At 38.8% G+C, this 23,995-nt stretch overlaps 1 protein-coding gene across 1 annotated transcript in view; it reads left to right on the forward strand.

The window, feature by feature from the left end:
* cacna1ia (calcium voltage-gated channel subunit alpha1 Ia) overlaps positions 1 to 23,995 on the forward strand; it is a 284,961-nt gene that overhangs the window by 78,689 nt on the left and 182,277 nt on the right. The window contains exons 2-3 of the mRNA XM_056451129.1: positions 9,430 to 9,541; positions 20,640 to 20,773. Of these exons, the coding sequence (XP_056307104.1) occupies positions 9,430 to 9,541; positions 20,640 to 20,773 (246 nt within the window). The remainder of the gene's footprint in view (positions 1 to 9,429; positions 9,542 to 20,639; positions 20,774 to 23,995) is intronic.

Genomic DNA, 23,995 nt, shown 5'->3' on the forward strand with positions numbered 1-23,995 from the left:
CAAGCAGCGTGACACATTTACAACCCCATCTGCTGCAGCGCAGAGGTGTTGGAGTGTTCAAAAGCAGTATACCGTACCCCAGACTATTTGAACTTCTTTTTGCCCTCAAATGAAGAACAAAAAGGAACTTCATTTGAAATATATTAGGCTCTTAACACATCTTTTTCAGCTTGTTTATTTCAAGACAACATCTCAGCAAATATTGAGCCCCATAAATAATGGAGTATGTTACATAAACAATTTAGAGGTCGCCATTAGGATGTTGCTAAGTGAACATCCAGTACACTTACTGTATATACGTGTAGATGAATGCTATTAGCAAGCAAAGCTGTAAAATCAGAAATATTTAATATCCAACTTATTTTCCCTATACTGAATATAAATCAAACCCAAAAATGTAATTATTTTTTACTATTTCTTAATCCCATCATATATTATTGAATCAATTTCGTTTACATGTAATAGTCTCGCTACTTTTGGCTAATAGTAGGTCTCCTAATAGGCATAGTTATTAAATCACTATCTCTATATTTTTCATCAGGGAGCTACGCAATGACTTAAAATTGCATCTCTGCAGGGCAGTAGACCATTTAGAGTGAAGAAGAGATGGTCAGAGCGGTTTTTGGTAGATGAATTAGCTCATGCACGAGGCCAGATGTCACACCTGTTGTCTGCCTGCATGTGAGGAAACATTTACAGCATGTACTTTCACCGTCCAATCACACCAGCAACCTTGTCCATCAAATCTGTTTAGTATGCCCATGCAGAGCTCCCGTGGTGCATTTAAATCGGAGTTTGTTCTGCGGCGTGAGACAAATATTGTGTACACTGAGGGACAGAGAGTCCTGGCCTCATTATTAGGTCTCTAGGGGAGCAGAATATCCCAAAATAGGTCCCTTCCTCCTCCTCATCTGCCTCTCATTCCCTTGGCTCACAGATTCCAACCCTTGGACTGACAGAGACCCCCCCCCACCCCATTCTTACGTTTTTTTTGTTTTTTTTCCCCTATCTACCTATCTTATATTATTTTACATTATGTGGGCTATACATTGTGTGTTGTTTTTGAACCCAAATAAGGACTAAATGTATGTTGTGTGTAGTTTTTCTGTAATTGGTAACATCGGAAACTGTAAGGGCTGTATGAGTTCATATGTGTTGCATTTATTTTTTTATTTCATATAATTGCAGATGTTACAGTCCGCTATTTCACACTATCATTGATCTGCAGTTATAATCAAATCATGTTTATAGAAAGGTTAGTAATGAACATATGACATGTGAATGACCCGTACTGCTTTACTTTGACATTTCTTTAAGCGAGAATGGTGTACCATTGGTAACCTTTTGGCAGTGGAAACACAAGCCTGATAAAGGTGACCCATACTGTACCACTCAGTGGAAACGGGCCATTATACACAATTACCTGTCGATTTTTGTCATGCACATTCTCTTCTTCAATCTTCCACCATCTCATCCTATATAGTCTTAGGCAGTCTGTACCCTCTTTCTAATTGTGCTTCAGCGTACCTCATACCTCACTTTACCAGTGCCCTGACTGTCTTAAAGACTAATCCAGCAATGGTAGAGTGCCTCTGGTTTCTTTGACTTCAAGATGCCAATTACAGCAAGCTACATCTTCCTCATCCTCCTCCTCAGATCTCACTGTATTATGTTTACTTAAATGTAAGCTATACAACTGTCCTAATTAGCAAGCACTTGTAGCTGATAGACACTCCTCTTAAAATGAACTTGTGTCATCACTAATCTCTCTTTCTCTCTGTACTCTTCATCAAAGTGTCTCTAAGGGCACAGGTACAGTAAAGATGCAGAGTCATTTTTCTGATGTGCCTCGGGAGGCCTGATTGTAATGGTCTCTGATTGGCTGTTGATACTCTGACCCTCCCTTTTTTATAATAACAGCGTTCTCATACATCATTTATGATCTTATCACAGGGCCATTTTAAAAGTCTATAAACAGTGCAAAAGTCTATCAATGGTGAAAAACCATGGCAGTATTTCTGCCATGACAACTCTTGTGCTGTTCACACCAGACGCAGAACATGCGGATAAATCACTTTATTTGCGCGTGAATAGATGCGTGAACATTTTGATGTTTACTCGCTTCATTCGCACATCAAATCCGCTTCATTCGCGTCTCAAATTCACTGAGCAATAGACGCGGATTTGCGACATGGGCTGGGCTTCTGTCTGCCGTGACTGTAGTTTCGTTGCTAAATGGCTAACATTGATTTTATTGAGAAAATAACAGTGTTTATGTGCTTTATAAAGGCTGAAAAACAGCGTCTATTCATTTGGAGCCATGTCTGAGTCCACTAGATCCTTTCAGAGGTGCAGCAGCTCTGTGAGTTCATTAACTCCTCCAGAAACTATACCTGGATGATGGAAGCTTTCAGTAGTGCTTCTGAATGAGCAGAGCACAGTTTGATCAACTGTTGTCCAATGTCGGCAGGAGGATTTCCCCCTGGGACGTCATAAGCACACCCCTACAAGAGAAAGCTCTTCATTGGTTAATGCGGCCCGAAGGTCAGCTAAAGTTCAGATTTTTCCAACTTAAGCGATTTGCACAAAACATGCATCTATCGCGCAAAACGATCAACTCGCGCCTCTTCATTTGTGCAAATCGCATGATTCGTGCCGCCTCGTTCGTGCGTATCGCACCACAGGATGTCTATTCCCGCCTTTGCATTGACTTAACATGTATATCACTCGCGCTTGACGCTTCTTCCGTGTCTTGTGTGAATGAGAGATTTAGTATGGTAATAAATATGTAAATGGGATTGTTGATGTGTTTGGTCTTGGCGGCATAGATCTGCTACGCTGCTGCAGCTGCATTAATTATAATGGCAGAGCAAGTACAAAGAGCTACTGCCAGTATAGTCACACACATTTCCTTGTATACCAGGAAATTTCAGTTTTTTTTCTTAGGTGTCATGTAATGTTAGGGAGTGATTTTGTGCATTGACTAAAAATCACTAGTGGATGAACATCAATAAAACATCACAAAAAACTACCAGTGAGCATGAACGAATATTGCCCTGGTGCGCGTAAGGCTTTCTACACTGTAAAACAACAATAACAACAACAAAAACTAAATTTTAGTGACTTGTTACGTTTAAAGTTTTATTGGGATAATTGATTTACTCTCAATTGAATTGCGTTAGTTAATGGGAAAACTTTTAATATTGACTTCATCAGAAATGATATGCTGACCCAGTTGAAAAAGTTGACCATACTGTGTTGGTTCAGTGTAGTATTTTATTTTGTAAGGACAATTGTTTCCTTCACTTTCTCAACAGAAATAATTATTAGAAGCAGAAACATGTTAAAGGAAATACAGAACATACAGAGTTGACGTTGTATCACTTCACTTTATTAACAAAGAATTTGTAGCACATAAGAGTAGTTGAGGGTGACATAGTGGCTGAGTGGTTGGCAGTCTCCTCACAGCAAGAAGGTTGCTGGTTCGAGTCCCAGCTGGATCAGTTGGCATTTCTGTGTGGAGTTTGCATGTTCTCCTTATGTTTGAGTGGGTTTTCTCCACAGTCCAAAGACATGCGCTATAGGTGAATTGGGGAAACAAAATTGACTATAGTGTATGATTGTGCATTCGCTGTGTAAAACCTACACCAGAGTAGGTGGCGGTTCATTCCACTGTGGCAACCCCTAATAAATCAGAAGGTAATAAGTTTTCTGCATATAAAGTGTTGACTTGATTTGGTGAATAAAACTTTTAAAAGTTGCACTGCAACACCAACAAAAAATACTCTAGTGACAGAACAGAGTATAACAGCTAACAGTTAATTAGTTTAAACTGAAACCTATGGATTGTGTGGAATGTATTGTATAACTCTTGCTGTATTGAACAGTGATGAAATTTCACACTGTTACTAATAATATATTATAGAATTTTTCCTTGTTTGTCTCTAAAGTTGCTTTGCATAATGTGTGTTGCTACGCTATTTTATTGCTGTAAAATGCTACAGACATAGACTTGACTCATGTGTGTCTCTCTCATCCAGCTCCAGTCCTAATGTGTGGTGCTAAATGTTAATTGCATTATATAAGTCACTTTGGAATATAAGTCTCAGCATGCTTCAGCTTATTAAAACAAAGTTACTTTTTATTTTTTTTACAGAAAAAAAACAAAAGCTGGTTGAAAATCTGCAGTGTTATCATTTAAATGTTGTACTGTTATATTTTATGACACATTTATAGTACATCTATAGGTTGTTTTCATGTGGCATCATTAGTGACGCAGAGAATTCAGATGTAGCACAGGGAGGGATTCTTCTACATAGGAATAGCCAACATCAAAATGTTTCTGTTTTATGTTGTTTATAATAGTTTAAATTAGCCAAAATAAAATATGGCGTGTAATCAACATTTATTCAATACATCCAGGTGTATAAACAAATTTTGAATGCGATAATTCATTTGACAGCACTAATAAACATTTTTTACAGGCCTAGCTATGTGTAAAATTATGTTAATCTGTTAAAAAAAACGATGAAGCAGTGAATGTTTGTTGATGGTAAGTTCATCGACAGAACAAAAAAGAAATGCAGCCCTTGCGACAAAACAAGACGGTTATTATTTTGGAGCACTTTTTTCCCCTTTACAAAAATAAATGAATAATAATGTAGACTGTGCGTCCACGCTTTTGTATGCATTCATCTGTTATTTTGTGACGTCTGGAAGATCCCCAAAGGGGAAAAAACTATAGTAATTTATAATAAACACGTTTTTGAACCACATAGTAAAGTGTATAATAATGTGTATAACTCTTTAATGAATGCTACAGAATACTGTAGCACAGTAAACTGATAAGCTCTAATAAACACTGTAAGGTTAGTGTAAACTGTGGTGCATCGTGATGGTGTATAATATAGTGTAAAAGCCTGTTGAATTTGTTTATTAGTTGTAGTCACAATCACCAGCGATCCAGGCTATTAGATCGCTGGGAATGATTCATTTTCACTCAGGACTACAAATCCTGCCACCCACCACACACTCACACATGTTCCAGTTTTCTGCTGATTGCTAACACACACAGCTGAAGCTGTTCAGAAACAATTACATGAACTTTAAAAGCAGCACAGACTCACACACTAGTTGCTGAGTCTTGTTTATCTGTGAGCATTATGATGCGTTTATCCTTGCCATGCTTTGACCCTTTGCTTTGTCTGTTTGTTTTGATTCATTTCTGCCTCTGTCGACTATTTGCCTGTTCTTTGACCACGACTTTGGATTGCTCTGCATGTACCTATTTGACCCTGTTGACCATTGCCTGCCTTACCATTCTTGTAATAAACTGCACGTGGATCCTCAACCCCATTGTCCACCGTCCTTCACATAACAGTTGTGTTGTACCACAGCAACAATATAATTACAATACTTGAATTAAAATAATTATCTATAGTGTGCTTTCATTTATTTACTATAGCATTTTTTCATGTAAGGCAACAGCTTATACAGTACCTGCCACCTCGATGACAAGCAAATATATTTTAGTTCAATAGAAAACTCGGCCCTCTTCATGATTTAAGGATCATACCGAACATATAGGCTTTATTTCCTATTTAGATCTCCTTTTAAAAATGGTATAAATGGCAAAAAATACAGACTTTCCACTTTTCAGTTTTTTTACTTCCTGGCCTCCATCTGAATTTCGCATGTCACCAAAATTCATGTGATTGCAAATACCTATATATATATATATATATATATATATATATATATGTATATATATATATGTATATATATATATATGTATGTATGTATATATATATATTTTTTTTTCTTTTGTACATTTTGCCTATTTGTAATATACACTAAATGATAGTTGAAACTGGTTGCCATTCAATATCAGCTTCTGAAGCAAAATCCTACTCTCAAATCCTAATCCTCGCTGATCCTTCTGTGATCTTTTTTTCCCCAATAACATCTTTTGAGTCAAATATTTCCATGTGTGCATACGATTGTCACATTTCACACTCCTTCAACATTCCTTCCATCTTTTCCTAAATAAACAGTTCATGTTCCTGCCAACCCCCTCCCCTCTTTCTCACTGATGTTTTCAGTGAGATTGATTTTGTGCTTCTGCCCGTTTAATGTCATTTAAGTGTTTCTGTGGGTGCTTTTCTCCCTCTGCCAAAAGCCCGCCTCAGAACCTGATGAGGTATCAACAATAATATAAAAAAAGAGAAAGGAGCAATTTCCTGCAGTAACCATAGTGAACGCTTAGCTGCATGATTCGGGTGCTTGCTTTAGCCCTATGGGGGTTGCGATCTCCATTCAAATGATTAAAGCAGGAACACAAGCCTGCGAGGCTTTTCACAATATTACATGTGTAAGTTCAAAGTGTGGCCAGCACTGGAGCAGATCTCTTCGTCTAATAGCACATGCATATTGAAATGTATAATATATATATATATATATATATATATTCTTTTTTTTTTTTCATTGAAAGTTAGGATTGGGTTGAAAAAAAAAGAAAAAAAAGTAAAATTGCCCATGAATCACATTTTTCCAAGTGCCAGAAGCCTCTTTCCGGTGCGGTGCGCTTTCAGTTGGCTCTAATTAATTGAGGAATGTATGGTGCTGTTAGATCCAGCACAAAGCGAAATCAGCAGCCCTTTTGCCCTGTGGCAAATGCAGTTCAAACACTAGAAATGTTTCATGAAAACAGGATATAAAAGACAAGTGTTGGAGATGAGAGAGAGGAGGAGAGATACATGATGGAGTGAATGAGGAAGTTAAACGAGGAGGCGCAGACGTTATGTGCAACCCCCCCCAAAAATAGCTCACTAAAAGGTTGACCAAGCCGGAGGAAAAGATGGAGTAGAGTAAATTGAAAAAGAAATGGTCCATAAAGGTGAAGAGATGAGGCTTGTAGAGATTTAGTGGAGAGGCTTGAAGATTTCACTCCAGCTAACAGGCCCGAGGGAGGTTTTGTGTTGCTTTTTTTGTCATGTGCTTTCATTGTGAAGGTTGTGTTAATTGAGTGAACTCTTCTTTGGACCAGTTTACAAGGTGTTATAGTTTATGATGATTGGTGAGTATTTAATGCTTCAGAAACCAAATTTGCTTTTCACATTTATCATTATTAGGCTTAAGGCTGCTAAGCTATAAATCAAACCGAGCACAGCCGATAATGGAAGATAAATCTGAAAAGCTAATCTTGTTATGGAATTTGCTTAAAAAGCTTTAGATACACATAAATAAAGTAAATACGAAACTGCGTGGAGCAGATAGCTACACTCTGAGTGAGTCTTTTAGCTACACTTAAACCACTTATATTGTTATTGCAACACGGGGAGTGGCACAGACAACTAAAGTTTAGGATCCACGTGCAGGTTTATTCAAATTCAGGGAACGATGGTCAACACAGGTGTAAACAGATGTATAAAGGCAGTCCAGAATCGTGGTCAAAGGTATCAGGCGAGAGGTCAGAAGGCAGGCGGCAGACAAGGAGAAAAGTAAACAAGGCAAAAGATCAAAACACAGTGCAACTAGACTAGGAAACCGTGTTGTAATGTCACTATACAGTTAAACAAGACTCGGCAATGGAAGTGAGAGTGTGTGCTGTTTAAATGGTGTTTGCAATCAGTCCAGAAGCTGCAACAGCTGTGGGAGTCCAATCAGTGGAAATGGGGAAGCATGTGTGTTTGTGGAACGAAGTGCATGTATGAAAATGTAGTCCTCGAATGGCGGATATGTAGTCCATAGGTTTTGTGAAGGTGAGTGCTTACCAGCAACCTCTGGTGGTTAGAGATCGCTGGTAATCATGACAGTTATGAAATATTATTATTTGACTGTAAAGTAACTGTTTTCCTTCCTAAAAACTGTGCTTTTAAAAAGTTATTTATTCATGTGAAGCTGAATTTTTGTTTTCATGAGTCACTTAGAAATCATTGTAAATCCAACCCAGGCTCATTCTGAAAACATACCCCTATATACATTTCTTGAGAGCACCAAATACGTCCCAGGAGGTATGTTTTTTTGTGTTTTTGTTTTCGTGATTCATTCATTGCCATTTTGCCATTCCCGCCTGCCCGTCTTGCGTAACTCCATAGGCCACTGTTGACTGACTGACCCAACTGACAGTGTTTTCAAAAACAATCCAGAAAAAGAAAATCCCTCGCAGTAGACTGATTTTTACCACTTTTTCAGACTTGACCACATTCTTACCCTGTTCTTTACTTGTTTGTTTTATTTTTTGGCTTCTGTTTTTTTCTTACTTTCTGGAACCGTTCTTTGCCGGACTGGAACCCCGTCATCACGGTCAACTCCTCTCTGTGTCTCAAGTCTGCCAACGAGCACGGTGAGCCTAACTAACTAGACTAACTGGTAACAGCATAAAAGCTGTCCATATGGAGGTTAGACATGTATACAGGGGTACGTTTTCAACATTATATTTCAATATTAAACAAAAGGACATTCCCAAAATAAGTAAGCTACACTTTCACAGGAAATTTTACAGAAAAATCAAGCTATATCAATGTTACTTTTAAATTTCTGTAAACGGCTTAAGAGGATAAAAACTATTTTATAAACATATAAATTATTTTAGAACTATTTTAAAGAATAAATATCTCAATTTGTTAGGAAAACGTTATGGGGGTGGTATGATCAATGATTACTATTATATTACAATTCTGTAAGACTTATTTGAGTTGTTATTTAGTTATTTACTAAAATATAAAAATTAAATCATATATGGGGGTGTATACAGTAAAGGGTCTGCCGCGGGACTTTGATGCCACGTTTGACAGTCATATGGCATTGACGCAACGTCAAGCTGGACAAAATTTCTAACCGGCATGCACAACTTTAAGACAGCGCTACATGAAGTCGTATGCACCTACTGTATGATCTTCTGAAAACATCATGTGATTTTGTTTTAACAGATCATGTGATAAAAAATGATTGTGATGGTACAGCATTATTGGAAAAACCAGCTGAAAGACCAAAATTAACCCAGAATAAATTTGTTGAAATGTTGTTTTGGTCATTCTAAAATTGTTTTTGCCAAAGCCTGTCATCAAAATAGTTTGGTATAATAACCTCGCAGAACTATTTCCAAATGTGTCTTCAAATCCCACAGTGGCTTCTTTTACCACAGAAAATTCTATTTTTATTTTTTATTTTTGCTGCCAGTTTATAAGGAAGTTATAATTTTGTTCAGAAATTTTGTTTCTGTGACTCATTGGGTGGAAACATGTTTTATTCACAAATGTTTCTCTGTGTTATCTCAGTTTTGCACTTAAATGTAATTTCCATCTTTGCTTGGTTGTGGTATTTCCAAAGGTAAGCAGTTTTTTTCAGGGTTTTTTCAAAGAGTGTTTTTGAGTGTTTTATATGCTCTTGTCTGCTGATGAATGTTGGCCTTAACTCTTGCTTCCTCACGTGGTTCGAGCGCATCAGTATAATGGTGATCCTGCTGAACTGCGTCACTCTGGGGATGTACCAGCCTTGCGAGAACATCGACTGCACTTCAGAGCGCTGTCAGGTCCTACAGGTCAGTGTGTACAAACACACAAAACAAATGAGCTCTGCTCCAAAACCTATTGTGCAAACTACCAAGGCAGCGTCCTAAATCTCATGGACCAAATTGCATAGAATTTTGTGTCTTTTGTTGCCTTAAATTGCTGTATTAAAAAAAAAAAACATAAATATTATATTAATATTAATTTGGCTGTACTTACCCTAATTTAAGTCTTAAAAAGCAACACCAAGAAGAACTGTGATAATGCCATGAATTTTGATCCTGCCTGAAAAAAAGTGATATATTTGTGCCAGATTCCCCACCCTCGAATGCCATTAAGCAGCTTCTCTTGTCACACACAGGTTCTTGATTGATTTCAGTAGACCTTAGTCGGGGTGGCACTGTATTTAATGTTTTGACAGTAATAATGATGGAACTGTGAGGGATTGCAGTACAGTGTGGCCTGTGAATAGTTCGGTTGTTAGCCATGCATTAGGAATGAACTCAGAAGATCTCCTTTACAGCTTTCCCTGGCCATGTTTATCTATATAGCGCTTTTGACAATGTAGATTGTGTCAAAGCAGCTTAACATAGTTCTAGTAAAGTCTAGATTTCAGAGTTGAAGTTCAGTTCAGTGTGGTTTAAGTTTCACTGAAAGTTCAAACACTGAAGAGCAAATCCACCAAAGCACAGCTCCACAAGTCCCGATCCGAGCAAGCCAGTGGCAAGAAAAGAAAAAATCACCAATTGACAAAGTGAAGGGGAAAAAACCTAGAGAGAAACCAGGATCTGTTGGGCACGACCATTATTCTTCCGGCCAAATTTCCTGTGTGGAGCTGCAGTCTAGGCGACGGAGGCTAGAGAAGCTGGACGTCCATCGTGGAGAAGCTGCAGGTGTGAGTAGGGGGTGATTGGTGGGTGATCAGGCTGGCCCACAGGATCAATGCGGGGACTCGTTTGTCACGGTGGCCTTTCCGGAATCATGCACTCCATTCCTCCATGACCACCACAGCATCAGCTTAGGATACGGCCTAGTCCAGGATTATGGATACCTTGGGATCATCTCTTCACAGGTCTTGGATAGCATCAATGGCACTGCATTGTCTCTAGGGGCCTCGGAATGAGTATCCCCAGGTGGAAATAAAGAATAAAGAAAATAATTATCGGAGCTGCTGTTCATAGTGTATTTAAACAAGATGCAAAAATGGAGTGTTATAACTGAAAATAGCAGTTATATAAACAAACGTAGAAACGAACATGTAAAGCATATGCAAGTTTCTAACATAGTGTCTGGTTGATTAAGACGGGAGGGGTGTTTCCTACTGGTGGTTGTAAAGTCAGCTCACCTGCGTGGAGCATATTCATGCATTATACCACTATGTGATGCATTGTGTGTATGCTTTACTAAACAGATAGGTCTTTAATCTAGTTTTGAACTGAGTATTTCGGACATTATCAGGAAGGCTATTACAGAGTTTAGGAGCCATAAATGAAAAGGCACAACCTCCTTTACTCGACTTTGCTATTGTAGGTAGTACCAGAAGTTTTGAGATCTTAAAGAGCGGGTTGTATTGTAGCAAGACGGAAGGTTGGGTAGATAAACAGGAGCTAGATTATTTAAAGCTTTATAGTTAAGTACGTAACATTTTATAATCAATATGGAAGTTAACAGGCAGCCAGTGTAAGGAGGATAAAATTGGGGTGACATACAAAGCAACTAGTTGATGTTCCTACAACAGACTTGGTTGTTTGTTTTCATTTAGAGCTTCCCATGTTGTGTGCCTTATGCATGAGACTTATAGCCAGCGGTCCGAGGAAGGCTGATACTTATGACAAATTGTTCTATTGGGAAAATGGTGCAGGGAAAACGCCATAAATTTTTTTTTTTAAATAGTGAGCTGAAAAATGTAAATGTAACTATATAGAATTTTTGTTCACTGCACAAAACTTTTAAGTCTCACACCTTCATTTTCATCTGTGTTACATTGGCATCTACTATATCCAAATATCTACATAGATTATTGTTAGCACACAATTTAAAAGTTAAATGTTATCCATAGACTTTAAGCATTTTATCATACTTAATAAAAAGTATTTTATTACAAAATGCAATTATCTTGATTAGTGATATTCATTTTTAACATGTTTTTAAACACTTTTTACAAAAAACAAAACAAAACTAAAAACTATAGTACATTTAGAGGTAAATGTTCTACATAAGCTTCCTTTATGTGCCCATAAACTTTAGATAGTAGGGCACCAATGCAGTATTATTAATACTTATACTGTAGCATACAGTATTATTAATACTTCACCTTTCAGATACATTTTGTCTCCTTTCAGAGTAAAATGGCCCTTTTTAGAAAGTGTACATAAGATACTTGTTTTCGGTTTTAACTAAACTGAAATACTATAAATATGCTTACCCAGCAGGCACACAACATCATAAGATGTTAAAATTAGATTTAAGTCGTGACATCAGATAAGGAAAATTCAATGTCTAGTCAGCGTCTAAGGACAAAGTTATTTTGACATCCAATAATGAAATCAAATTATGTTGATATTTGATTGATTTTAGGTTGTGTTCAAATCCAACGTCTGATAGATGTCATAGTAAACGTTCACACAATGTCACTGTATAACTTGAATAGATGTTAATATTTAGTTGATTTTAGGTTGGATGTTGGACATTGACGTCGGCCTGACATTGGGTTCTGACGTCATCACGATTTTCATTTTCAAACAAAATCCACAAAGTTGGGGTACAACGTCAATATGACGTCATATTCACGTCCCGTGCCTGCAGGGTAACTATAAATACTGTATGGTTAAACTACTGTACCTTTTGTTTTTTATTTTGTTTTTTTTTATTGAGCAGTCATCTTTTCCGAGTTGATTTGTGAACACTGGGCGTATAAATCTAGACAGCATTCACACAGATGTTCATTAATGTAGGCAGACCTCAAAATCACCTAGCTACAAACCTCCCAGATGATACAGTACGGTTCAACAGTAAGAGCGTAAAAACTCATCTCACATTAATGTGTTGTGGGTAGAAGTGGCCCACAATGGCACTGTTTTATTTATAAGCAACAGAGAGAATTTATATTGCATAGATTGGTGAAGATCATGAAAAGATCTAGGGGAAAAAACACTGCTAACATAATATGACATAAAAAAGATTGAGTAATTTTACTGATCTTTTTCTTTCCAACGACAGTGGTCCCTCGTTAATTGCGGGAGTTACGTCCTAAAAATAACCCGCAATAGGCAAAATCCGCGAAGTAGTCAGCTTTATTTTTCACAATTATTATAGACGTTTTAAGGCTGTAAAACCCCTCACTACACACATTATACACTTTACTCAAACAGGCATTAACATTTCCACACTTTTCTCTCTTGTTTAAACACTCTCAAAGTTCAAACCTTTGTAGAAAAGTAAGTCCAGTATTACAGAATGAAACCAAAGATCAAAACCATTTGATCTTCATTTATTTTTTCCGTAATGGTGCCCTACAGCCACATAACTTCTACCTTATTGTAGCATGTCCAGGAGTAAAACTTTTTGTGCAGTGGCTAGCCTCTTCTTCTGCCTTTTGTGTGCTACCTCAGGTGCCTTTGACGGTGCAGAACGTTTCGTCGACATTGTGGGGAGAAAACCTGCAAACATACAGTACAGCACCTCAGTTACACAGCTAGCGATCAATGATTTCTATAAATTTTGCAAGCTGAACGCATTCTGTACTGTACAGGAGAAAGGACATGGAGGAGATTGATCGACAATGGTCTACAGCCACTCAGGAGGCTGAACACAATGCTCTAATCATGACGCAGAACACACAATGCCCTGTAGAAAATAATCATGTCAAATTACACGAAAAAAAATCGGTGAAACTGCGAGGCTGTGAAAAGTAAAGTTATTGTATACAAATGAATAATGTGATCCACAGAATTCTGTAGTCCTCAGTGCAATACAAGAGTTACATTCAGGAGGTGCGCACAAATTTAATTTCCTGATTCACGCTTTTATACGTAGCTGATATTAACAGCTGGAGTTTAGTGGAATTCATCACTTGTCAATCATTCTCCAGTCCTCCATTGGCCGCACCCATACATACGTCCTCTTTTACTACTAACTCTCTGCACAACGTCAAAAATCACAAGACTTCTCAACTGCAAATTCCGTGCTCACAAGAAGTTTTGCTGCAGAGCTCAAGTTAATTTTAGATAAGATTCATCTACTTCTGCAAAAAGACTTCATTAGTGGGCAAAACGTATCATACTCGAGAAGAAGTTTGGTTAATATATCACCTTTAAGCAATACAAATACAATTGTTTGATGAAAAGAAAAAGAGACAACAATAATAAAAAAAAGATTCTTTTTCTCAACAAAATCATTAAAGTGATCATACACTAGTTGTCTGAAGTCCTATGATATGGAAATGTGCTATTAAACAGAACTGGCAAATCAAAATTTCTCCATTCTGAGCTCTAGAGAAAAAGGCAGTAAGCCATATAGGTGGAACCACTATTTGAGAGTGAGTAAACAATGGCAGAGTTTTTGAGAGAGCTAATCATTAAATGGAGTGTGCGGTCATTTTTAAGCTGTGCCATGAAAGCTGAAATGGAACAGTGCCATCGGCGATGATTTTTCTAACACACAGCGATCATGTAAGTTTTTATGTGCGGCCCCTCAACAGACTCCCAGCCGTTACATCCAAGGAAACTAATGAACGCAGCGGGACTCCTGGGACAGTGGATACATGGAGGGTTTAGAGGACACATGAAAACGTCCCTAAAGCTTCCAAAAGATGACATAAGCAATTAAAGGCCGTCCTCTGTCAACACAATCCCCCGAGTTCTGTTCGCTTCGTCAACCTCTTAGAGTGAGAGAAAGACAGAGCCTCATTAACCACACAGAGTCTAGAGGGATGATGATAAGAAATGGATGGAAAGAAAGGAGCAAGACTGTCTTGAGAAACGATGGGCCTGGAATCTGTGTCCAAACTTTAAATTCTCTTCCAAAGGGCATTTTCATGTTCAGGGCATGGAGTTGATTGAGCGAAAAGCAGATTGTTTGTTTCAAAACCTAAGCTGACTATGAATGCAACCTTTTCATGCCCAGGCGCATTTCCTGCTCCAAATCGGGACCAGGCGCAGTTCTGTTGGCTGGCCTTGGCCTGTTTGGAAGAGGTGTGCCAGAGTGCAGTTTGGTTGGGCTTTGGTGTGGTACGCTAGTAGTGTGAGTGCAAAGCGCGTCTGAGCCCGAAACCGAAGATGCAATGTCACTTTTAAGGGACTGTTTCATATGGATTTATTAATCATTCTTACTTTTCAATGAACGCGGACTGTCATAGTTTATTAAAGATGCAAATCTCCTAATACATGCAGCATGAGGACTTTTATGATAATTTATGAGCGTCATAAGTTGTGGATCTATTTGGCAAAATATTTGACTGCGTTTCACAGCATCCCAAACGACTAAAATAATACAAAAGGATATAACTAAAGCAATGTTCACTGTGCTGAGTGAGAGTGCTTCTCTTCCTATTAAACTGAAGCCGCATCATTAATGACATCAGCGTGCTCCAGCTTGGATGCAATGTGAGTGCAGGCTATCGAGGGAGAGGGGACAACCACGCTTCAGCATGGTTCAAAGAAACCGTGCCTAGTGAGAGTACGCCCTAAGGGTCCTAGTAAACACTAGTCAAACTCCGTTCCTTGAGGGCCCTATCTCTGCACAGTTTAGTTCCAACCCTAATTAAACACACCTAATCAAACTAGTTGGTTGCTTTAGGCCTGTTTAATACCTACAGGTAAGAGTGCTGAAGCAGGGCTGGAACTAAACTTTCCCACTTGCAGCTTCTCCATGATGGATGTCCAGCGCTCTCCAGCCTCCGGTGCCTAGACTGCAGCTCTGCTCAAGACTTTGGCCATAGGAACAATGGTCTTGCCCAACTGAGCCTGGTTTCTCTTGAGGTTTTTTAATTCTTCACTTTCGCCAATTGGTGAAGTTTTTTCCTTGCCGCTGTCGCCACTGGCTTGCATGGTTCGGGACCTGTAGAGTTGCACATCGATGGATTTGCTCTTCAGTGTTTGAACTCTCAGCAGTGAATATTAAACCACACTGAACTGAACTAAACTGAACTGACACTGTTTCAGTTTACTATAATCTTTACTATGCGAAGCTGCTTTGACACAATCTACATTGTAAAAGTGCTATACAAATAAAGATGAATTGAATTGAAAAAAGTCTGCAGGGCTGCGGCCCTCAGGAATTGAGTTTGAAACCCCCGCTATAGAGTGAAAGTCAAAGCGTTTACAAACAAAATCTGACTCCACACACTTATCATATGGCTAAATCATTTTATTGGGTATGAACTATGAATTTTATTGTGTACATTTTTAAAAACAATAGAACACTTTATTTTATGTTGTCCTTGTTATACTCTTCATATAAAATGTATCTAACTTCTGTCTTTAAAGGGTCATGACACACCAAAGCATATTTTTTTAGATGTTTCTGTACTAAAAAGTGAAAATTGGTTGTTTTTTTGCGTTAATTTGAGCAAATTTGTTTTTCCGGTTTGAAAAGAAATTTAGAAGCTATGTCATGGTGATGAGATCCTTGTGTAAATTCCAGCGTGTAGACTGGATGTCTGTACTGGTGGGTAGAATGTGATGTCTTTTGAGTTTTCAGCATTAATTCAGGAGAAAGACTTGGTTAAAACCAATCAGCGCTCTCTATTGTGAATGAGGTGCAACTTCAGTAATATGCATGATGGCTTCGAAGACAGCAGAGAGATGCCTCGTTGTGTTGCCAACCATGATTAAAACAAGTGGAAGAAGAATTGTTTGGAGACATGGGTCGTTAGTGTTGCGTTTATAAATGTGCCGCAACGAAGTCTTTGTTTTCATTTCTCCACAATGAGAGCACAGCTGGACTCACGTGTGGATTACAGTGGACAAAAATATGTTTGTAAAGAACATTTTTTACCCGAGAGCTTTTCGCATCTGGAAATGGTGAAATCCTGATTTGCAACTCATCCTTTAAAAAAAAAGTGGCACATACTGAAACTCCCCTTTTCATGCAAACCCTTCCTTCTTTCGCCACTCGCCACTCCCACCTAAACAGAGCTGGAACTAAACTTGCCCACCTGCAGCTTCTCCAGAATGGACGTCCACTTTCCTGCCTTTTTTTAACCTAGAAGTGTGGAAACACCCTGTTGAGACAGATGGGGTTTCATGGCCTTTAACATAAGAAGTCTTATATGTTTGAGATGCATGAAGGCGAGTAGTTTTGATTTTGGGTAAAATAACCCTTCAAGTTCAACAAGGATGAAACAATATAGGCAAAGTGCTGCGAGTCATCTTATAGGCTTTTAGTGAGAACGATGATAAGTTATCAAAATCCTCTCATAATAACTAGGCTTTCTGCCAAATTGAATGAGCTTTATAGCACTTCTGAATCACTTCTTATACAATACACTGCATAGGCCAATTAAGAGATAATGCTGACTGTATGCACTTACCTCATATCCCCGGCCTACCTGTGAAAGCAGCATACGTTAAGGCAGGCCAGAGGCACCAGTCCGCAGATTTCCCTTCTCATAACTGCAGCTGAAATGGAGTAAGAGTCATGACTCAATGTTTTATCAGTCAAGATGGCTGACAGTATTCCCTCAGTGAGCTCTCTCTGTTCAGAGCTGTACTTTCATTGTGTAAAAAGAGTTTTGAAGTGAGGAATGCAAATTAAGAAGGTCTGCAATGCGATATTTCTCACATTAGGTTTGTTTTTTGGATTGACTGCAAAACAAAAAGACGGGGTTGAAATGAAAACTGTGTGGGCAGAAACGAGAGTCTGTCTCTCTCCTGCTTGCTGTGTGTTTATGGACGCGTATAGAGAGCCATATGTCGGGTATGGCGGGTGGAAGAAGGTAGCTTTAGAGGAAGCGTCCTCTTGGTGCCAGGATGTTTGCGTCCTCTGGTCCCACAGGGGATCTTAAATCAGTGCTGTGTTACTCGCCTATACCGGCCGGTTTCAAACTCCATTTCTCGTGCAGGCGGCCATCCAAATTGGCATCGCTGCACACTGGCCTCCTCCCTGTATCACACATACACACTGTGCAATGCGAAGCAAAACCTGTATCAGCTTGACTTGGCAACTGAGTACATGCAAAGTGACTAAGACTAAGGGGCACAGTGTAACAGACGTTCTATTTTCTGCATCTTTATGATCATGCCTACAGGGTTTAACTTAAAAACTGACCAATGCAAGGTCTAAAACAAAGCCATTGGTGAGGGCATTGGCTGGTCTGTGTAATCAGTGGCTCAAAATCCCATCTGCATAATGAGAACGCAGTGGGTCTTTGACTGTGACAATCACGCGTCAGAGTGTTTGTAAGGAGCTAATAAACAGCCCTCTTAAATCTGTGTACTAGTGCAACTCAATTGTTTGTCAAAGACACTTTTTTTACCAAGCAAATCTTCTGCTCTGATCGTCAGTAATTTTTACGTTTACATGTAGCAGACACTTTTTTTTAAGTGACACCGACCTTAGAACATACAATCAGGAGCAGTTCAGTTCAACTTGAGCTAAGGTATTGTCACGATTATCAGATTGAGTGCCCATGAGACCCACTAGAGGGCACTCAATCTGTTTACCTCACCTTCCACCCAGACTACACCTCCCACAATCTCTTGCTTACATTACACACACACACCTGAGTCTCATGATCCATGACATGCACAACATTAGACACACAAATAAGCACCATGACACCTACAATCATTGCTAAGTCTTTTTTTCACGGTTGTGGACTCTACTAGTGTTTATTTAATTCTATTTTTGTCCTGTTCCATGTTTTGTGATCGTTTGCTTACCCCTTATTTTACTGTTTGATCCCTGCCTACTAAACGAGTGGTCCCCAAACGTTTTGTCACCATTGACCAGTAAAACATTTCTGTCACTCTGATACATGTTTTATTTATGGAGAAAACTACAAAGCACTGCAATGTTTGGGTGTTCTTTGTTTGTCTGAGATAATTAGTCTACCAAAAGGTGTATTTCCATACGAAGCTGTTCGTGGTGCGCTTGTGGCATTCATTCAACTGGGTGTGTCTGGAAGGCACGCCGCTTGCGCGCACAAGCCACGCACCTCCGTTGGAAATAACGAACTTGCATGAACTCTAGAAAAGGCGCAATATGCGAACACCCCCTAAAAGGCCGCTGTCAGTTGCGATCTCCAGCAGCTGGTCTTCCTCGACACACATGGTGGATTTACCTAATTTGTTGACAAATGGGTTGCAGGTCCATTCACTGGCAGTTTGTGGGTCCTTCTCTAGGTCTTTTCCCCTTAGCAAAGAAATGTTCTAAAGACGATTGTTTCTTACACATTTTGCTGCTTGTGGGTTAAATTTGCACGCTCAAGTGTCCGAGATGTAAGCAAGATAATACAGTCATTTTTCAAAATGAAAGATTTACGGTCCACGGCCCGGTGGTTGAGGACCACTGTACTAAACCATTCCACATGGAACCCCAACTTTGCTGTCACCACCAATTCATACCAGATGTTGCGGGTGAAAGAGAATGCTGGATATTCACTCCCTTCACCTACAATCCCTGCTGGTGCCAGGACTTGAACCTGCAAACTTTAGATCACAAGTCTAACCATTAGGCCACTGACTGTCAACTCATAATTGGTTGGTGTGTGAGATCCAATGATGGTCATTGAGTTGAGGGTAAACCGACTGGGTGTTGACTTGACTGCATAATCAATCATTGACTTGCACAAGTGTTCTTAAGGGCCCTTTCATTTCAGCCTCATTCTTCTCGCAGGATCTCATTAGCTCTCATTTGGCAGTCAGATATTAGAAAAATGATTCTGTGCAATACATTGCTAAGTATTTCAGTTACGATGCCTTTCCCAGAGCAAATTTGAATGCTCCGAGGTTTCCTTTGCAGAGTATACAGATAAGCAGAGCAATTAATGGATGGAGAACCAGATCTAGAGGATGGATTCCATCCGGACTGCTAATCATCACTCTCAAAATAATATAATTACAAGAAATATGTGGCACACATACTCAGTCTGTCTGCTCTCTGAATGTCTACCTGTCTGTTTGTCATTATGGATACCATTCTGTCTGTAGTTCCACCAGTCTCTATTTATCTATCTATCTATCTATCTATCTATCTATCTATCTATCTATCTATCTATCTATCTATCTATCTATCTATCTATCTATCTATCTATCTATCTGTCTATCTGTCTGTCTGTCTGTCTCATTATGGATACCATTCTGTCTGTAGTTCCACCAGTCTCTATTTATCTATCTATCTATCTATCTATCTATCTATCTATCTATCTATCTATCTATCTATCTATCTATCTATCTATCTATCTATCTATCTATCTATCTATCTATCTATCTGTCTATCTGTCTATCTGTCTGTCTGTCTGTCTCATTATGTATACCATTCTATCTGTACTTCCACTGTCTATCCACTCATCCATCCATTCAATCCATCTGTTCAACCCATCCGTTCAATCCATCCATCCATTGTTCAATCCATTGACCATCTGTCATTCTACAATTCTAGCATTGTTTATATTAGGATTGGTCTATCTGGGTTGTCTTTTTCTCTTTATCAAAAATTGGCTCTCTGAGCTTCATCACTCTTGAAAATCATTAGATACCCCTGATTTACATCTGAATCACAATTGGGGAAAAACAATAAATAAGTCAAGTGTGTCTGTTTGTTCATTCTGAAGCACAGTTTAAAAAAGGGAGTAATTTCAACGGTTTAGTGTAAAAGCATTTTTTTCATAGTTTCCTGTGGTAACTTTACTCTCTTCAATTTTAATTCCATTTTTTAAACATAATTGTTTATTAATATTTTAAAGAGTTTATTAACAAAAACAAACAATTACAATGGAAACTGATGGCATTGGAGAAGGGAGATTCTGATTCTAGGGAGCATATGATTGGACAAATCTGTGCAACATTTATCAATATTTATAATGATATCTAAATCAGGATCAAAAGCCACAAAGCTCTTTTCATGGGGTCTATCGAATCATGCGTTGCCTAACACAAGTACTTTTCTTGATTTCTGTTTCTCTTTTAGGCATTTGATGCATTTATCTACATTTTCTTTGCACTTGAGATGGTGGTGAAGATGGTGGCTCTGGGGATCTTTGGTCGTCGCTGCTATCTTGGCGATACTTGGAACAGGCTGGACTTTTTCATCGTGATGGCAGGGTAAGTGCACTTGTGTTTTCTTTTAGCCTTTCCTGACACAAAGCTCTAGGTGAATCAGGGCTATGGTGTCCCTGAGTGGGTTTATTTTTTCACATTAGAGTTGTCTGCACTTTGTGACCTGTATTAATGGACATTTCATTTCCGTTGTTCTGTGAAAATGGCTAGTGTAGGATATGACTAAATGTTTACATTGTCAAGTTCATCTCTAAAGGACTCGCACTTCATGTTTAGCTCCAGAATGGCCTTGATAGGTTTTCATATGCTCGGTTGTATGTTCAGGCCAAACCCTTCAGCTACAGTTCTTCAGATCTCACTTATGTCGAGTGCAAGCATCCCACACATTGTTTTGATTCCATTTTCAAAATCTTCCAGTCCTCGGTGTGAAAAAGAGATGTGAAAACTGCTGTGAGAGTTGTAATTGAGTGAACTTTTCTGGACTTTTCTCTGAGGAAGACATAAAGGAGAAGCATTGGATCAACAAGGACAGACCTGCAGAAGGCAGATAAACTTGAGCTGCATTTTGTTATACACATATTGTCTCTCTCTGACAGACACCAACTAACAGGAAACAAACACTCATGAGTTAAGAGGCTGAGCAAATTGGAACACAGCCGTAATGCGATACAAGTTGTTAATTATTTATTATATACTACCTTAATTGGCCATGAGTGCACATCCCAAAACGTCGTTTTCTTCATAGAGGCACATTAAGGTGTCTTCTTTACTTTTACATGTCAATTTGGTTGTTTTCAAGTACTAGTGAGTATGAGTGAGTTCCCCCCTAATTTGCTGAGTAACTAATTAGGCTCATTAGAACATGAAAGACATTATTTGTCCTTGTTTAACGACAGACATTAGTTTGTTTTATGCCAGTCCTCCTGTTTGTAACAGCTCCTTCTTGTTTTTTCGTGATTTGTGGCAGGTTCTATTTTTTCCCCTACTTCATTTGGTGATGCTGCCAGTTAAACCAGGTTATAAAGTAGTTTCCTGTCTTTCCAGCCTCTTCAGACTTCTGTATGGTTCTGATGGTTATAAAGGAATATTGAGGGCATGTTCATTAGTCTGGTTAGAAGCAGTAATTTTTTATGTACACTAAAAATCATGGGTTCCATGCAATTTCTTCATGTTGTGCCAACACAAATGATTTAAGTTAATAATTTTTTACAAATATAAGTGGATTGAGGCTGCACTGTGGCGCAGTGGGTAGAACAATCGGCTCACAGCAAGAAGGTTGCTAGTTCAAGCCCCGGCTGGGTCAGTTGCCATTTCTGTGTGGAGTTTGCATGTTCTACCAGTGTTGGCGTGGGTTTCCTCCAGGTGCTCTGGTTTCCCCCACAGTCCTAAGACATGCGCTATAGGTGAATTGAATAAGCTAAATTGGCTGTAGTGTGAGTGTGTGCAAGAGTGTCTGGGTGTTTCCCAGTGTTGGGTTGCGGCTGGAAGGGCATCCGCTGCGTAAAACATGTGCTGGATAAGTTGGTGGTTCATTCCGCTGTGGCAACCCCTGATTCATAAAGGGGCTAAGCTGAAAAGAAAATGAATGAATGAATGAATGAATGAGTGGATTGAACATAAAACCGCATTACTGATGTATATATCCGTTGTGGTAAAGAAGGAGCTACGCCAAAAGGCAAAGCTCTCGATTTACCTGTCAATCTACATTGAGTTTCCTTTGCAGAGTGGCAGGGCATACCCTTATAGATAGGGTGAGGAGCTCTGTCACCCGAGAGGAGGCAGGAGTAGAGCCACTGTTCCTCCACATCGAGAGAAGTCAGCTGAGGTGGCTCGGGCATCTTTTTTGGATGCCTCCTGGACGCCTTCCTAGGGAGGTGTTCCAGCAGTGTTCCAGCAATGTCCCAGGACATGCTGGAGGGACTATGTATCTCGGCTGGCCTGGGTACGCCTCATGATCTCCCCCCCGGAGGAGCTGGAGGAAGTGTCTGGGGAGAGGGAAGTCTGGGGTTCTCTCCTGAGAATGCTGCCCCCACGACCTAGGCCCGTAAAAGCACATGAAAATGAATGAATGAATGAATGAATGAATGAATGAATGAATGAATGAAAGTAAAATAATTACGTTTTTCAAAAAACTATTCCAAAAAAACACAAAAGAATTGTGTTGTTTCAACTCATTTTACATAAGTAGTTTGAACAAGCAACAAAAGTTATTTTTGAGTGTATTTTTATTTACAAATTTAGTTACTTTCTCAATGTTGCTTTGACAAGGAGCCATTGATATATGATATTTAAATATATTTAGTAATTTTAATGTTTTAGTGATGAACAAACAAGCAAGCAAACACAAAAATAATGCCGATGTTTTGTAATTTAAAATATTTCCTTTCTCATAATATCATTTCACTAGTAAATATAGCTGAAATGGCAACAGCACAGCCATTGTCTTTGTCTTTTGCACTTGGTGAGTTTGTCAGATAACTTATAAACCTTGAAAAGTGGCTGCATATAGTGTTATTGGTTTGTATTGTTTGACAACGGAAGGATAAAGATATGCAAATAAGAACAGTCTGTGAAGCTGGCTGTAATAAAATCGGAAAAGGCTGCATGAAAAATCAACTAATGTAATGGGCTGATATGAAGTGATGATGCAGTGAATACGCTAATTAGTACATTACGTCATCTTGAGACGTTTAGTGACTCTTCAAGCTGGCTTTTCCATTTTGGATTCTCACAATATCATTTCACAAGTAAATTGCTAATATGACAGCACAGCCATTTTCTTGTGCACTTGGTGTGTTTGTCAGGGAACTTACAGTATAAACCTATAACAAACCTATTACAGTATAAGCAGACTGGAAGTGGTTGCATATAGTTTTATTGGTTTGTGTTGTTTCACAACGGAAGAACAAAAATATGCAAATAAGAACAGTCTGTGAAATTGGCTGCAATAAAATTGGAATAGGCTGCATGCAAAATGTATGTAATGGGCTGATATGAAGTGATGATGCAGTGAATATGCTAATTGGCGCATGACGTCATTGTGAGACATTTAGTGACTTTTCAAGCTGGCTTTCACATTTTTGATTCACAAGTAAATATAGCTGAAATCACAGCACAGCCATTGTCTTTGTCTTCAGTGCTTGGTGAGTTTGTCAGGTAACTTATAAACCTGCATTTTAGCAGTTCGGAGAAGCAGAACGAAGGTGGCTGCATATAGTTTTATTGGTTTGTATTGTTTGACAACGGAAGAATAAAAATATGCAAATA

Source organism: Danio aesculapii, chromosome 3 (genome assembly GCF_903798145.1).
Source record: "Danio aesculapii chromosome 3, fDanAes4.1, whole genome shotgun sequence".
Taxonomy (NCBI): Eukaryota; Metazoa; Chordata; class Actinopteri; order Cypriniformes; family Danionidae; genus Danio; species Danio aesculapii.